Source organism: Conger conger, chromosome 9, assembly GCF_963514075.1.
Source record: "Conger conger chromosome 9, fConCon1.1, whole genome shotgun sequence".
Classification (NCBI taxonomy): Eukaryota; Metazoa; Chordata; class Actinopteri; order Anguilliformes; family Congridae; genus Conger; species Conger conger.
In genome coordinates this window covers 37504514-37521656 of record NC_083768.1, presented here as the reverse complement: position 1 = coordinate 37521656, position 17143 = coordinate 37504514, and the positions used below count along the sequence as shown (strand labels likewise).

The following is a 17143-nucleotide window of genomic DNA, read 5'->3' as shown; positions in this document are numbered from 1 at the left end:
AGCCCAGCCAGAAAAACACTCAGACAAATACACTTCTGAAGAAGGAACTCTGGGACTCCTCATGGACAGAAAAGAAGAGAGATTGTTCTAGAGAACACATCTCGGACCTCAAGCAGGAATTGCAAATCCGTGGAACAAGGACTTTTGTTCATAATAGATGTTGAGTGGAAACTATCAATGTTATGATCATTTAATATGGAAGAATTTAGGAAAATATGCGGATATTTAGACATTTTTTATTAAAATATATAAAAATATAAATATAAAACATGACTCAGCATTCATACAATGTCAAGGTTTTTCAATGAGTCTAAAAGAGTCTGTATTACATGTCAACATCTAATGAAAATCAAGCCACAGTTTGACGAGCAAATCTCACCAACCCTTTACTTGAACATAAAACAATAAATTCTAATAATTAAATATTGTCATTATAACACATTATACACAATTACCTATTAATGCTTCAGTCTGTAGCATAATCATTTTCCTCTGTAAACACTGATTGTATACAAGAATACCACCACCTTTCTCCTAATTACAAATGTTGGCCACGGCATAATACACAAAAACCTTAACAAAAAAATATTGAATATATTCACCATTTACAAAATAGATAAAGAGGTACAACAAAAAGAAAAAGATAGAAAACCAGAGTTAAAAACCATGACTAGCGTGGTCGAATGATATTCAAGTTTTGATGGAATCCAGAGTTACAGCAGGAAAGGTAAACCTCTCCCTTGTTCACGTCTTCACATTATGTTGGCGGGCGTGTGACGCAGAGGCTGGGACTTAAGCCTCTCTGGCCACGTTCTTTGCTATATACATGTCGGCCAGCTTTTTGAAGTGAGGTCCCCAGCTACCGAGGTAATCGAACTCCTGGTCACCATCCGTCTCAGCCGAGCCGAGCGAGCTCAGAGACTCTGCCAGGGAGCCGCTCCCCTCGTAGGCGTAGGTGGCCAGCGAGTCGTAAGGGGGCGCCGCGGGGTCCGAGTCGTTCTCCGTCAGCCGGCAGTTGATGAAGTCCCTGATGTCCGAGCTGACGTGAGCGGCCGAGGCCCGGCGGCAGGGAAACAGCATGTCCGGGATGATGTCACGCCGCTGCTTGTTGACGTCCATGACCTCGGGGTTCCGCAGCGTGCCGATGTCGAAGGCCTGCGTGTCCTCCTCCCCGCCGCCTTCGTCGTTGTAGCTCACCACGTTGTCCCTCACGTCCTCTTTGGAGATGATTAGAGGCCCCTTCTTCTTCTGTCTCGGCAGGGCGGCGAACAGAACAACGATCACTGCAATACAAATGTTTACATGCATTTATATTACACTGAACATACATGTAAGTACAGGGTTACCGCATAGTGAGCTAAACCATGATCATTACAATACATACATTCACATATACCGATATTAGGAGTTTGGGCTAGACATGAGGATCGGGCCCACCTAAGCCCAATGTCTTTACAGCCTGTGCTAAACTAGTCTGACTAATGCATTTGCAGCTTGATCCCGATAGAGTCTAATCACTGAAAAAAAACAAACCAACACCGTACAGCACAATATAAAATAATGCAATTTTTCATAACATTTCCACCAGCTGTTAACGATCAACAAAAATGTAGCAAAGTAAAGGTTATAGGTTTAGTAGAGTACCGTTATGCTCTACTCTACTCTACTATTGCACCATATACTTTTTAAACACAGTTTTCCTTCTGTGCTATAATCAGGAAGGCCCTTGAAGCCTCTTAATATTCTTTCGGTATTGACATCCCTTCCATTTTCCTTATCTCTCCTACATTTTTCCATCTCCTCATATTCTTTGATCTCCCAATTATCTTCATTATTTTTCTCATCCTGTTGCTTTAACCAGGCCTTGTGCTCCTCCCCTGTAGGAGCAAGCCCGCACGTGTCAACCAAGTATGTTATCACATCTACCGTCTCCTTGAATGCCAAACTCCCTGGGTCACCAATTTCCCGTTCAGCTTGTTCAGCATCTTCCATGGTCATGCTAGAACACATTCTACGCATGGCCTCAGTCAGGCCTTTAGCCTTGCTCTCTAAAACCCTGAATCTAAGTCCTCTGACTTCAGACTCCTCAGTATCCATATACGGTTGTACATTTATCTTGTACCACATATTTTTCTTCTTACGGGCGTTCTTACTACCACCTCGATGGCGTGTGCGAGGGGTTAACAATACATTCCTTCCAAACCCATCCCCCGTCAATCTCTCATCAGGGGGGCCTAGGGCCGGGTCCTCGACATCTGTTAAATGTGGCATCAATAAGTTTGTCATGTCTCTTGAACAAACAGCTCAGGAATGATTTCAGTATGCGTTTGCTTAAATAGTGTGTTTGTAAAATACTGGCTTGATTTATTGCTATTATTCATTCTGTTAAATGTGACATTAATATATTTGCTATCCTTATTGGACAGGCTAGCTGGTCAGCTTTATTACCATTTTTTAATTATTTAAGGAATGTGATTTAATGTAATTGTATACTGTATATGCACAATAGAGGGCAAGCATGCATTTCATACAGCAAATCAGAATCCTGTTTAATTTGTCTTGAGGTTTGCAATGAATCCCACTCATTTAGCTAAGCTGACACACTAAGTTAACGGCTCCCAAGCAATCAATAGTTTTTTCGGAAGAACTTATTTGAAGCCATGGATAGTGAGATTGGGACATTGGCTACCTGAAAGCAGTATCATCATTCAAGAGACCTCAGCAAATATTCAATTAAATTTGAACTGTATTACAATAGCATGTATCTTCTTACATTTTGTCGAGAAGGTTAGTATATACTTGTATATGCTATATATTACTATATATAGTGTCATGTTTCCTTCTGTTGAAAATATTTTATTGTTGCTTTTGTGCTGTTTGAATTAGTAAATTAAGTAGTTAAGCATGATATTACACTATTAAAAAAATGGAAAAAGTACTGATGAGTTACTACTAAACTTCTGGTTTGGCAGATGATGGTCTGTAGCCAATCTGGCCCAATATCACAGAGCGAAAAGTCACAGCACAGTCACAGCACATCAGATTTGCTTCAGAGAGCTAAACTGTGATAACTGTGATGTACATGTATTAATATTGTATTGCACAAAACACATAAAAGTATTGCTATTGCTGTATATAGAGAAAGCTGAACAACAAACAACATAAAACATTGATTTCATGTATATATATTCATCTGTAATTCAATGTGGGAACATCTTATACTCTGCTAGTATTTTTGGATCACCCTACAGCAGCCTGGATTGCACCCTCAGATTTGTCTCCATCTCATATTCAGTGTAAGAGCCATGCCCTTTGGCTTATTGTTTCAATAAAATATATAAAAAAACAGTTTTTGATACATAACATATTCATATTTTTATACTTTTTATACTTATACTTCTGTGCCAATGTAACCCCATCCAGCATATATGTTAATATGCACATTAATTTCAGCAGACACAAGGCAGTACAATAAAAAAAAGGCCTCAAATGACTGAAAAGGGGAATAGACTGTCAAATCATGCACAAGGATTATAGGTTGATTAATGGTTTATAATGATCAACTACTTTCATAACCTAGTGCCATGTTGGTTATCGTAGTATACACAGCCTCAACACATCAAGCATTAGCCTGCAAGGCAATATTATACCTGACTAATCAGAAACACCCGAGAAGCCAACTGTCCTATTACTTTTGGTCCCCTAAAATTGGGTGACTATGTATGAAAAGTGATGTAATTCCTACAAGGATCATCCGATATGGATGTTTTTGCTGCCACATAATTGGCTGATTAAATATTTTAATTTGTCTACCTAATAAAGTGGTCACTGAATGTATAATAGATTTTATTTGAATCTGACATATTATTTGAAATAATTCTATAATTCATTGTACATTCATTAAATGTAGCATTTTAGCACCATTTATTAGTCACAAAAATGGGCCTCAAAACACCAAGAATAAATATATAGCGTTTTGCGTTGAATTTTGTTCTATTTCCTTTTCATATGGAAATCATTCTCCTCCGCCTCATTCCAAACAGTCACAAGGGGCGAGAATGTAGCGGAATGCCCTTCCTCCACTCTGTCCTCCCAGGGAGCGCTGGGGCGATCTGCTAAGAGTGCTTCTTTATGGCTTTCGGTTCCCCCTACAGTGGACTTCAGGACTTCATCACTGTTCCAGAAGATTGCCTTGTTGTATGTGTTGAAATTGACACTGCATTGGGGGGCGGGTGCAGGCACTCGACTGTTAAATGACAACTGAGCCGCTCTGCTTCGCCTGCTAAGGCTGGGTTCATATCTTCCCACCCATTTCCGACGGTCTGCATTCGATCAATCCCAGCCGGAACACACGCGGAGTAAAAACGAAGCCCTGCTGGAGAAGTTGGGGAAAAAAAACGAACTGAAATGGCAAAATGTTACTGGAGATGCTGGGAGGCTTTTAGGCAGAGCGCAGAGATGTCGATACTCAATTTGTTACGGCACAGGCGCCGGTGGCCCATGGCGCCAGAGTGGATTTATATTCAGCAGGAGACCTCTGGTTGGCAGTGTGTGAAATGATGAGAAAGTCCAGCGTGGCCGGAACTTTCTGTACATGCCGAATCGCTCTAATGAACACACAATACAGTGGGGACCTCAACCAAAAGCCTTCAACATTTTATCAGCTTACATTGTACATATACCAAATCCAACATCTTTGATACTATATCTATACTGCACTGGTCATATTCTCATATGAGCATTTATTGCCTTTATTGCACATATACTGAATACAAATGCAACGACATTGCACCAATATAAACGCTGAAAGTAAAGATTTCAAAATATTGATTTGTGATGACTATGTCTGATTTACCTCACAGCAGGAGAATAACTTTTCTTTGAAATGATATAGAGTATTATGTTTTCTTTTGCTCATCGCCTCATTCAGTTTAAGAGTGCTAGGATTGTCTATGCTATTTTTGAATGCTGGCTCAGCTGAACAGCCAGGTGGGTCCCATTAGGCCATACTAAACCAATCGACCATTCAGGATACAAAGGATTTGGACCGTAATGCATTATTGACATCCCGTTTGGCAGATTCTAAACACACCTCTTCTGCTGGCGCTTGGGTCACGTTGCTCGGCTTGACGGGAACACTGGAATTCCAGTAACCAATGGCCGTTCCCTTTGATTGGGAGGATTGGGAGGGGTACTCACTGAGGAGGATTATGACGCACAGCAGGATGGCCACCAGGGCGGCGGTGCTGAGCCGGGTGGAGAGCAGGAAAGCCTCGAGGCCACAGGACCTCACGTTGCCCCTACGGTCGCAGGCGCACACTTGGATGGTCAGCGTGCTTGTACTACTCTGGATAGGATAGTCATTATCAGATATAACTACGGGCAGGAGGTAGGCACTCCTTTCACGCCGACTAAATCCACTTCTTCCGGTCAGAATTCTAGCTGTGTTATCTAGGAGTAATTCCAATAGTCATACAGTCAGCAAACATTCTCAAAAAAGAGGCACAGTCAAGGAAAACTATCTCATTGCTGTTGCTCACAGGCATAGATTAAATGGTTAAAAAGAATAAATACACAAATTCAATGTGCAAAGTCCCTTATCATAGCATTGCTATGTACAGTATAGCATGTTATTTTTACACGCACACACAAACACACGCAAATCATATCACTAGATGACAGAGTGCTGTCAGATATAGTCAAAGAGATATGTTACCTTCATTGTCGATGACTGTAAAGTTTGGATTTGAGGAACTCAAACTGAAAACAAATTTGTGTCCAATAAGTGGCTCATCTGTGTCAACCGCACTTATAGTCTGAATTAGCTGGGGACAAAACCATATATCAGATCATTTAAAAAACTTTTACCCTACTAAATATGCTTCTGAATCTATATTATAAAACACAGATGTGTTCACAGTATAGCAAAAAAGTGATCCTTTAAATTACTTTTTTTACAAGACAAATTAAGTCTTGGTTGGATAATGCATACAGTAGGGAACAAAGCATATATTACAAAAAAAAATTTTTTTCATAATACAGATGAGATTGATTCAGTCACAGAAATAGCTACCTGTCCAGCTTTGACATTCTCACAAACAAAGGTCTCGTAAAACATGGCAAATTCAGGCGCGTTGTCATTGATGTCTAGAAGCTTGATGAAAACTGGGACACGACTGATTTGCTGAGGGTTACCTGAAGAGAGGAAGTATGTGTGAGTGCAGAAATGTAAATAATGTCCAAGTCAACCACCATCCTCAAGATAGGTGGAGTTTTGTCTCTTCTTCTTAATTGTCAGTAGGAAAGGATGGATGTATGCCCAGTTTAAACCCAAAGCTAAATTGTGCTGGCACACAAATACTAAATAGCACACAAATATTTGAAATTAAAATAGTAATATACTGTGTGGCGCATTCATTATTAAATTAAATATATTAAGAACATGTATATTTTTGTAGAACCAAAAATATTCCTGTAAAATATTACAAATGCAATATTTACTCAATTTAATTTAATTTAATTGTATTTCTTGAAAACCATGCTCTTTGCTATGTCTTCGTTGTACAGTCAGCAACATGTCAAGCAAAGTGAGATGATTAATAGTAAAGAGAGTGGTAAACATACCTATTTCAGTTGCAACCACTGAAATGTTATGCCATTTTGAGGTTTCCCTGTCCAGAAACTGTAGACTCGAGATTGATCCATTGAAGGAACTGATGTTGAAAAGCCTATCAAGGTCTGTGTGCCTGTCTATAGAGTACCTGAGGACAAGACAATTATATCATTGTCACAGTCCTGAAAACTAAAAAAATTAATCACGTAAATATTGATTGTAGTAAAAATTATAACTTCAGTTCAGTTATTGTTTAGTCTACCATAAATACATATGAATACTAATGTTATTGAGGAGACATTTTGCAAGTTACATGCAAGGTTATAATATGCAAAAAACACATTGCAGGATATAACCAACATTTGACCTTCACTTTGACTAAATTAAAATAAATAAATAAATAAATAAATAAACTGCTTGTGAAGAAAATGTGTAAAGTTTGTATCAAAGTTAAGAACAAATATTGAGTGAGTACAGGTCACAGCTTTCAAACAACATTCATTTATTTTGATTGTGTTCCTGTCAAATCCTGTTTGAGAACATCTTAGCTGTCTGCCACATGTGGAAACATAAGCCGCCATGATTGGTTAATCAGGGTCACTGCACCCAGCTGACTAATTTGATTGACTAATCATAGATAATAGGGCTGTGTCATTGCCTGTCCTGGCACATTTGAGACACCTCATTGGCTGATCAGGGACATTGGTGTTGCCTGATTGGGCATTGTGACTGACCTGACCCGGTGACTATTGACATCGGGGTCCCAAGCGCTGACCACACCAATCAGGCTGCCCATGGGGGTGTCCTCCTGAACCTCAAAGACGTACACGGAACTGCTGAACACGGGGGGCTCGTCCACATCCTGCACTGAGACCTTAACCAGCGCTGTGTCTTTAAACGGACCCAGGTGATCGAACCGGTGGTCCAGGTGCGTGTTTGACGCCTCCACTTTTAGCGTGTAGGTCTTTTTGTTTTCGTAGTCCAGTCGCTGATAACCAGAAGAAAGCAAAAATTGAAGGCTTGCACTATTGTATTCGAAATGAAACAATGAAAATGTGGTTAAAGTGCAGATTGTTGACTTTTTATAAAGAGCCCCCCCCCCCTCCATTTCAGGGGACCATATCTTTCAGGGCATTTGTCAACATGTTGTGCCGATGAATGTCAAGGAAGCCATTGGCTCAGGATTTTGATCCTAGCAGAGGCAACAAGATTTTCAGCCAAGATTTCCTGGTACTTTGTTGAATTCATTGTGCCATTGATCATAGATAGTGAGAAGCCAACTGTCTAATTACTTTTGATCCTCAAAAATCAAGGTACTATGTATAAAAAGGGATGTAGTTCCTACACTGATGACCTGATATGGATTTGAATACCCTCAAATTAAAGATGATAGCCTGCACTCAAACCTAATTTTCACTCTTTCATTTCAAATCCAATGTACTGGAGTACCTAGCCAAAAAAAACATAAATTGCACTACTGTCCAAATACTTATGAACTGCACTGTTTAATTCACGGTTCTTCAAAACAGTCGCTATCGAAGAAGTGCATCAGCCTCCGAATGTTTGAGCATCCAAGCAATTTTCCCTCATTCTGATTCATTCCCACATCTCCGGGCCGATGATCTTCTCCGTTTTCTATTACAGGGCTGCTTTCAAAGTGTACAATTGCTGTGCTATTACAGCTTCAGGATTGCTCTGAGAAGTCGTTTTGGGCTTGATCTTTAATCCAAGCCTGGTAATGTGCACTCTGTCTGTCTCTTCCCTTCTGTTCCAAAGATTTTCAAGATTGACTTAATGTGCAATTATGAGCAGGGAGCACTGTCAGTGAAAGGCTTGCGCGCAGCCAGGTTTTTAAAACGGTGCGCGGAACCTCTGCTCGGAGAAAGAGGGAGCGTGTGGAGTGACAGAGGAATGAAACAGACACCTTTAGGAAGTTAATAGGACGCTACGTGTTTGATATAAAAAATTAACCTCTCTGTTAATTTCCTTTTCTCCCCGTTCAGCCTCAGTCTTGGGGCCTGAGGGAAAAGAATGAAACAGTTTTGATATGATAGAATATGTACCTTTTTTACGGTAATAACGCCCTCCTGCGTCAGCCTGTCAGTCGCGATGCCGAACGAGTCCCGCCCGTCGCCGTCGACGATGCTGTAATGCGTCTCTGCGTTCACTCCGATGTCGCCGTCGGCAGCTTTGATCCGACCCACCGTTGATCCGATCCCTGCTGACTCTGAGACTGACAGGTGGTACGAGCCTTTGGAAGGGGGCCGAGCAGGAGAAGGGCATTATTGTGGTTGCCTTATGTGATGTAAATGCTTAAGAATTAACACAGAAAACATCTTCTCCTGAACCGATGCACTGACATGCATGAAAGCTGCACAGTTCACTAGGTTGCCCTTAATTTTTTTTTGCCTGTTTTTTTTGCTTTAATGTGTAAGCATGTATAAATGATATATGTCATTATACTTTAATGTATAAGTATAATGAAACAATATGCCAATTACAGGCAATCATATGAACAAGTATACTTTGAATTGTATACAATGTATGAGTTTTGTGCAAGTAATGTGGAAGTTCGTTCAAGGTAAATATTGTTTACTTAGATGACATGGTCATTATCTCGTTTGAGATTGGATACAAAGTCCTTAATGCACTTTTACCCTTGAATTCTGAGCCTAAATATTTAGCACATTGTCAACGCATTATTGATTATCAGGATTATGAAGAAGAATATTCTGACTGTGAGGGAAGCGTGGTGGGCTGTTGTTGACGTCCGTCAGGGTGATGTTAACCGTAGTGGTCCCTGTGAGTCCGCCCATTTGACCCGCCATGTCTTTGGCCTGGATCACCACCTGGTAGTGCTCACGCATCTCCCTGTTCATGTTCGGCAGAGCCGTCCTGATCTCACCTGGGCCCAGGGAAACCGACATGAGCCCGGCTAAAGTAGCATCCGTATGACATTTGCTCACAGCCTTTAGCATGAGAGACAGTAATATTGTTTGCTCTACTTCCCTGTGGTGGTTTAATTCAATCTGCATGCAGACATGGCTTCAAGCAACATTTACTCTTTGACTTACAAATACAATATTATTATTATTATGATTATCATTATTATTATTATGATTATCATTATTATTATTATGATTATTATTATTTTTGTTATTATTATTAGAAACATTTTAGTGAATTCAGCAGTCACCACAATAAAATTACTTTAATTGTGCATCACAGTTGAGAACAAATGTAGCCAGGACAAATGCAGGGACATACACACACTAGATATGTCATTTGTATTTTGTTTTTTTTGTTTAAAAAAATACTCCTCATTTGATCATCAATGTCGGTGATATTCTGATATCACAAATGTTATCATTAAATCAGTTCAATAGACTTCAGTCTATTCAGTGGTTTTTACCTGACTCTGGGTCCACAGAGAAGTATGGTTGTCCCTGTAATATACTGAACACCAGCTTGGCACTGTTTCCGTATGTGGCATCATCTGCATCTATGGCAGTGACTTCCATTACAGAAGTTCCTGAAAAAAAACAATCACAATGAAAACAGTCACATGCCATCCACAGCAATGGGTTCTAAAATAAACAAATAAATGAGATAGGCAGTCATTTAAGGACACAACCATCCATGTGCCAAATAATTCAGGTTTTGAATACTTAAAAAAAAGACATTTTAATTGTGCAGTATTCAGAGTGTGAATAGCTTTTTCAATGCTATTGTTCTTGCGCTTGTTTCCCGGTCCACAATTGCCACACCCCCCCCTGATTGCTTTTACCCAATCCCCTGCCCCCCTTCCTCCGCAATCGGTTCCCCCTGCTTCATTCCTGTTTTGGGCTGCCAAAATCCTAGTGCCAGTCTGGTCACTAAACTACACAGTATGCAATAGAGTTGAATGAAGCACTTCGGCGGTCTGGGCGGCCTGTAGCATAGTGGTTAAGGTAAATGACTGGGACACACAAGGTCGGTGGTTCTAATCCCGGTGTAGCCACAATAAGATCCGCACAGCCGTTGGGCCCTTGAGCAAGGCCCTTAACCCTGCATTGCTCCAGGGGAGGATTGTCTCCTGCTTAATCTAATCAACTGTACGTCGCTCTGGATAAGAGCGTCTGCCAAATGCCAATAATGTAATGTAATGTTTTAACCTTCACCTTTTTTTTTTACATTTGTTGCTTTTTGGATTTAATGTTGAAAGGTTTGCCATATACAGTTCCATGTGGCCTATCAGATAATGGGGAAAACCCACTACTGTCAGAACAAGATTTGTATTTCTGCTCCACCACCCTGTCTGGGATATGTCTGCCCTGTTGCCTGACCATCTCCAAACCTGTGTGGCATTGTCTGTAGTATTCAACCTGGTACAGGGTGCAACGTATTAATACAGCCATGGGATGATGAGATTGGACATTCTGAGACCCTTCTCGGGATATGTGACAGTAGCAGTGAGATGGACGCAACTCGTGGCTGTGAGTGTGTTCATGTGAAGGAAATAATATATGCATGTGAAGAGGAAGAAAACAAACTGGGACAGCTGTTGATTGAATCTGAGCCAGAGATTGACCATTTTCTTTCTGTAAGCAGTAAACAGCAGTCAAATTCCCACAATAGACTTTTCATTTGTTTTCTGTCTTTTGTTGTTTTGAAAAATGGAGCTCTCGATCCCACTCATTGAAAGTTCAACACTATTGAGTCTGGTATGTAAATGCACAATTACACACCAGCAGCTGTGCCACTCAGTTTAGCTGGACTGGGTTTAGTTATTACTTGGATGGGAAGGTTCCTCCTGGCAATGATATTGGAGGGCCAGTAAGGGGCAGTCTTCCCTCCGGACCGAGAAGAAAACAAAGGAAATAACAAAAATATCCCTCCAATGGGGGTCCTGTGAGGTCCACTGCAAGATGGCATCATAGAATGCGAGTTTCTACTGAAGTACTGACTCACAGTGGTCATGAAAGGCCAGTGTCATTCATCAAACAAATAGAGGTGTTTCTCCAAAAGGTGCCCACCTGTCCGTCTTAGTTTGGTCAATGAAGCATGCCTATTAGAGACGACTGACTACACACTAGCTTGTATTCCCTACCTGCTTTGTTTCTCCGGTCATCACTGCAAATGAGAAATGAGTTCAGGGAGAGCGAGACAGAGGGATGCATGCCCATGTAAAATTATATGATAAGAAAATAATAAGAATAATCAGTTCTCGTATCATATAACAACCTCATCTGCTACATTGATATGCACAGCACAGATCGGGACAAATTAAAATAGATTTCACACTGGCGGTAATCTCCCTGGTAATTTGCATATGCAATTGAAATTACCCTTAGGCTGCAGAACATTGGTGGTTCAGCATGCAACAGGTTTATACACTTTGCTCACACAGAGATGTTTTAACTAAAACACATATTACCAAAAAATTAGATGCGTGGATGGGAAAGTCTGAATCCCTTGTCTGGGAAATGTAAAACCAGAGGTAAAATGAACTGAAGATCTGCATATATATCCGTGACTAGATCATATCATGCATGTATTTGTAGTGGCAGAAGTAATAAACTAAAGAATAAAGCATTTATGTAAAAAATGTATGGCTCTGTGACAAGGAAATGCAGCCTTAAATTAAACATAACATCCTGCCTAATATAGCCACAATGGTCATGTCAGGTGCGAGCAGATTTGACTCGGATATTTTTCCATATAAGAGACAAATGTGTAAACAGAGAAAAGCACTATCTAACCCAGATAATTGTACCTGACAATGTTGTTGGTTCCTTGCACAAAAGGGGCATTATATGGATGTGAAAAAAAAAAAAAAAAAAAAGCATCTAGTGAGCAGCAGTTCTGCAGACAGAAATGCGTTGTTAATGAGAGAGGTCAGAGAAGGGCCAGGCTGGTCAGAGCTGACAGGAAGGTGTTAAGGCTGTCTTTGAAATTGCAATTTTGTTTCTAATTTACATATTGAAGCCCCAGGGTACAAAAAGGAACCAGACCTGACTGTGATGAAACAGTTGGGCCAGCCCAGTCCTACAAACCTGCTGGACCACACTGTTTGATAATCCACAGAGACTGCCCACACAGATTAGCCATTCCTTATGGTGCCAGGCGACATCATCTTTACAAAGAAGGGAATCTGAACTGTGCTTTCATGAATTGTATCATTTTAATTAGCAGAATTCTTACTTGGTTTAATTAGGTGTCTGCTTAGAACATACTCCAGTATCAAGTCTACTGGATTCTAACACATACTCATTAAATCGACCACTGACAGGGAATCGTTAACATATCCTAGACTCTTAGCACTCTGCTTTTAATATTCATAAGACCTTATTCACTACTCATTATTTAAAAGCTTGCAGTATACCACCTTGGATATATTGAGGCTTCTCTGATTCATAATTCAAGAAGTCAGAATTAAGCATTTGAGGTTTGGCTGCAATTGAAACTCTGACTGAAAATACAAGTCACTGTCTTAACTTCAGTAAGTATGGAGCCCAGTTACACAGGTGGTATGATTGCATGGGAATGCATGTACTGTACACTGTGTGCATGCAGTTCATAATGTTGTGTATGAAAACACAATTGTATTGGCATCTCATTAAATAATAATCTGTTTTCAGGATAGAAATGAAAAAGAGAAAGTGTAATGCCTATGCTTACTTCAAAGTCAAAGTAAATTCTCCGTCAATGGATACATTTTTATTGAATACAGGCCAAAACACCAAATGTATCCGGAGGGTTTGACTGAATTGTAAATTCCCTCCAATTGTCTAAATGTGTCAGATTGAATCCAGTCCCTGTTCCTCAGTCTTTCTCCCTCTATGTGACACCCTCTATTGATGACCCATTACAGAGACTCATGTAGAGCTTCAGGTGTCTGCATGTGCTGTGCGATTAGATGTAATACTCACTGAGATCACCACTTTGATCTGCGGCATGCTGTGTGTCTTACTGTGTGGCTGTCTGGCTGTGGCTTTGATGATGCAATCAGCCCTGACTTATATTTTGGAAGTCTCCAGAATATTCTCTTTTGACCTTCATCTACTGTCCATTTCTTTCTGTCTCTCTCTCTTTCTTGCTTTCTTTCAGTCTTTCTGTTTGTATTAATGCTTTGATCTGCACACTGTAGAACAAATCCTGGCTCTTCTCTGGGATTTGTGCACCACGCAGCCTCATCTGCTGAATAATAATCACATACCATGGATCCTCTGTTTTCATCATTTATTTTGTTATTTTTACTGTGAGGTCCTCCGGGCCTTTAATAGGTTCTGATTGATTGGCTTCCTCAAGGCATGCTCAAAATGAAATAGTACTAGAGTCTGTGGTCGATAGTCTATTTTCATGACTTGGGTACAGAATCACTCAAGCTCCACTTGGAGCAGGTTCTTCGTTCCGTTATGGGTGGTCTCTGCATCGGGTCATCAATCTGCCATTTCATCTCTGGGTCTTATGGCACACACCAGCACTGCTTCACCATACATGCAATGATTTCAGAAATTATTCATATCTCAACTACCTGCCAATGGCCCAGACCTGGTCAAATAGATATTTTAAGTATTTTAATTACTTTTCAATACTTGTTCAGAAATTCTTTGAAAAACAGCATTTCCAAATACTGAGTATTGAAAATAGAAAATGAAATTACTGAATTTTCAAATACAAATTTGATTTCATGGAATTATTTGAAAATACTTATACAATATAATGCCCATGGTGCAACAATTGCACCAGCTTGTGGAAAGACTTGAAAAGCACTGGATATGTGAGAACTTATCAGCTCTGAAAGTTGAACATTTTGTCTAATTAGACGACTCTATTTTGATGAGAACAGACAGCCCCAGTCCAATTGTTGTGATTTCCAGTTGTTTATGGCAGTGAAAATTCACAGCTGAATTATATTGTATAAGTGTCTCATCTTAAAACATCTAAAAGATGGAACTGTAGATGCAGTGTAGTCTGTAAATATTTAGACAGGAGTACAATTTCTGTTCTTTTGGTGCCTTACACCAGCTCAATAGATTTGAAATTAAACAATTAAAACAATATTAAACAAAGGATTTAATGTGTAAATGTATTTGGAAATACTTATTACTTATACTTACACAAATATGTATTTAAATACATTTTCAATTACAAATACGTATTTGTATTTGACCCAGGTCTGCAATGATCACCAGTCTAAAAACAGGTTAGATTAAGTCTTAGTTTTGATGTGGCACAAGAACTGTTTTCAGGTTCAAGGTTATTCTCGTTGATGATTTTCACATACTGCCTCCTTCACCACAGGCCCCTTTGCAGAGACTATAATACATTTCACTTAGAAACAAAGTTGACAGGAACAGACTGCTTTTGACATTGGCACGTCAGGGCTTTATGGTCAGCTGCCTTATATTCCAAAATGCATTAATCATACACAAACGCACGAACACACACACACACACACACACACACACACACAAACCTAAAAATAAAATCTGGTGGAAAAATACTTAGATAAATGATGTTAGCCAAGCAGCTGACATTTCCATCCTGCTAAAATGATGGGCGATGCTTGGACAGCAGTTACAAGGAACAGCACGGCTTCCCACAGGTGTGTGTGTATATACACTCAGTGAGCACTTTACTAGGTATTTATTTGACTTATTTTTTAAGACTTCTCCTGCTGTAGCCTATCCACTAAGAGTTATGATGTGTTGTGTGTTCAGAAATGCTCTTCTGCATAACATCTTTTGTAATGTGTGTTTATTTGCGTTACTGTCACCTTCCGGTCAGTTTTGACCAGTCTGGCCATTCTCCTCTGACCTTTCATTAACAAGGCATTTCTGTCTGCAGAACTGCTGCTCACTGGATTTTTTGGGGGTTTTTTTTGCATCATTCTTTGCAAACTCTAGTGACTAGTTTGTGTGAAAATCCCAGGAGATCAGCAGTTTCTGAGATACTCAAACCACCCTGTCTGCCACCAACAATCATTCCATGCTCAAAATCACTTAGATCACATTTTTTCCCCATTCTAATGGTTAACTGAAGCTCCTGACCCATATCTACATGATTGTATGCATTGCACTGCTGTCACACAATTGGCTGATGAGATAATTGTATGAATAAGTAGGTGTAATAAAGTAAAAATGATCCTAATAAAGTGCTTTGTGAATGTATATACATATATACATGTATATACGTCCTATATAGTGTATTCATAAGTGTCATTTTCATCACAGTCACTGAACATTTTTATCACCATTTTTTAATTATTTTTTAATATTCAATATCAATTAAAGGTACATTCTGGGTTGCTAATTAGTTAGCTTAGGATGCATTTGCATGAAAAATAAGACATGCCACTGAGATAGCAAAAAATAATGGTTTTGGGAAAGCATACCAACGTCAGACATTTCGGGGACGCTGGCTGTGTAAACTTCCTTAGTGAACTTTGGCTCGTTGTCGTTGATGTCGTGGATTTTGACGACAAATTCGGTCTCCGGCTCCAGCGGACGTCCCGTGTACCTGTTGACCGCTTGGGCTCGGAGGGTGTAGTTGGCCTTCTCCTCCCTGTCCAGCCCCTTGGTGGCGTGAAGGTCGCCCGACTTTTCATCGATCACAAACAGGGTCCCCGCTCCCTCTCCGGTGAGGACGTACTTCACACTCCCGTCTCCTTTGTCCATGTCGGAGTGGAGCTGTGGAGGACAGAAAAGAGCGTACAAGATATCCTTTAATTATTTTTGCAAACACAAGGTTAGATACCATTCATTTAGTTGAATGCTCAAAACGACACAAAAGCTCACCTCCTTGCATTTAATAATCAGGAGTTAAGGACAAATGTGAACTGAATCTCATGAAAGCAAACTACTAAATTATTTTGCATTGATTGATAAAACCTGGCGGCATGGATGGTGCAGTGGGTAGCACTGCCACCTCACAGCAAGGAGGTCCTGGGTTCGAATCCCCGTTGGCCGGGGCCTCTCTGTGCGGAGTTTGCATGTTCTCCCCGTGTCTGCGTGTGTTTCCTCCGGGTATACCGGTTTCCTCCCACAGTCCAAAGACATGCAGGTTAGGCTGATTGGAGAGTCTAAATTGCCCGTAGGTATGAGTGTGTGAGTGAATGGTGTGTGTGCCCTGCGATGGACTGGTGACCTGTCCTTTCCTTGTACAGGGCTTCATGCTTTTATGAAGGTACAACTTTTTGGTAAATGTATCCAACAAGCCCAATTATGTTAATAGCAAATTTTGACAAACAAATGTCAGGTTGAACCACAATAAGTGCATGCCCTTTATCCATTATATTTGGCTATGCAAATTCTCGGGTTTGTAATTAGGCCTGTAATTATCTTAAGGTTTTACTCCTCTTCCCCTGATTCATCCCTGCATTGCGTTCCTTAATCACAGACAATAGGAGAGGATGCCATGGCATGAATCATCTGTCTCTTTTACCTTTTGATATATTTAAAATTAGACAAGAAACAAATAGCACACCAGACCAGCAATACAGCCCAGTATATGTTCTACAATGTTCATAAGTATGCTGAAGGGCTG

At 40.2% G+C, this 17143-nt stretch overlaps 1 protein-coding gene across 3 annotated transcripts in view; it reads right to left on the bottom strand.

Moving 5' to 3' along the window:
- Positions 1 to 280: 280 nt before the first annotated feature.
- The window catches only part of LOC133136596 (cadherin-10-like), a 33755-nt gene continuing 16892 nt past the window's right edge, over positions 281 to 17143 (bottom strand). Inside the window, exons 3-12 of one of the 3 annotated variants that reach the window (XM_061254230.1) lie at positions 15993 to 16287; positions 10026 to 10145; positions 9351 to 9518; positions 8677 to 8864; positions 7348 to 7601; positions 6625 to 6761; positions 6074 to 6195; positions 5717 to 5825; positions 5200 to 5451; positions 281 to 1283 (exon numbers count right to left, since the gene is read on the bottom strand). In XM_061254230.1, coding sequence (XP_061110214.1) covers positions 793 to 1283; positions 5200 to 5451; positions 5717 to 5825; positions 6074 to 6195; positions 6625 to 6761; positions 7348 to 7601; positions 8677 to 8864; positions 9351 to 9518; positions 10026 to 10145; positions 15993 to 16287 — 2136 coding nt within the window. In that variant the 3' untranslated portion in view covers positions 281 to 792. Of the gene's footprint in view, positions 1284 to 5199; positions 5452 to 5716; positions 5826 to 6073; positions 6196 to 6624; positions 6762 to 7347; positions 7602 to 8676; positions 8865 to 9350; positions 9519 to 10025; positions 10146 to 15992; positions 16288 to 17143 lie in introns of those variants that run through there. The other 2 variants (XM_061254231.1, XM_061254232.1) reach the window with 2 other exon arrangements.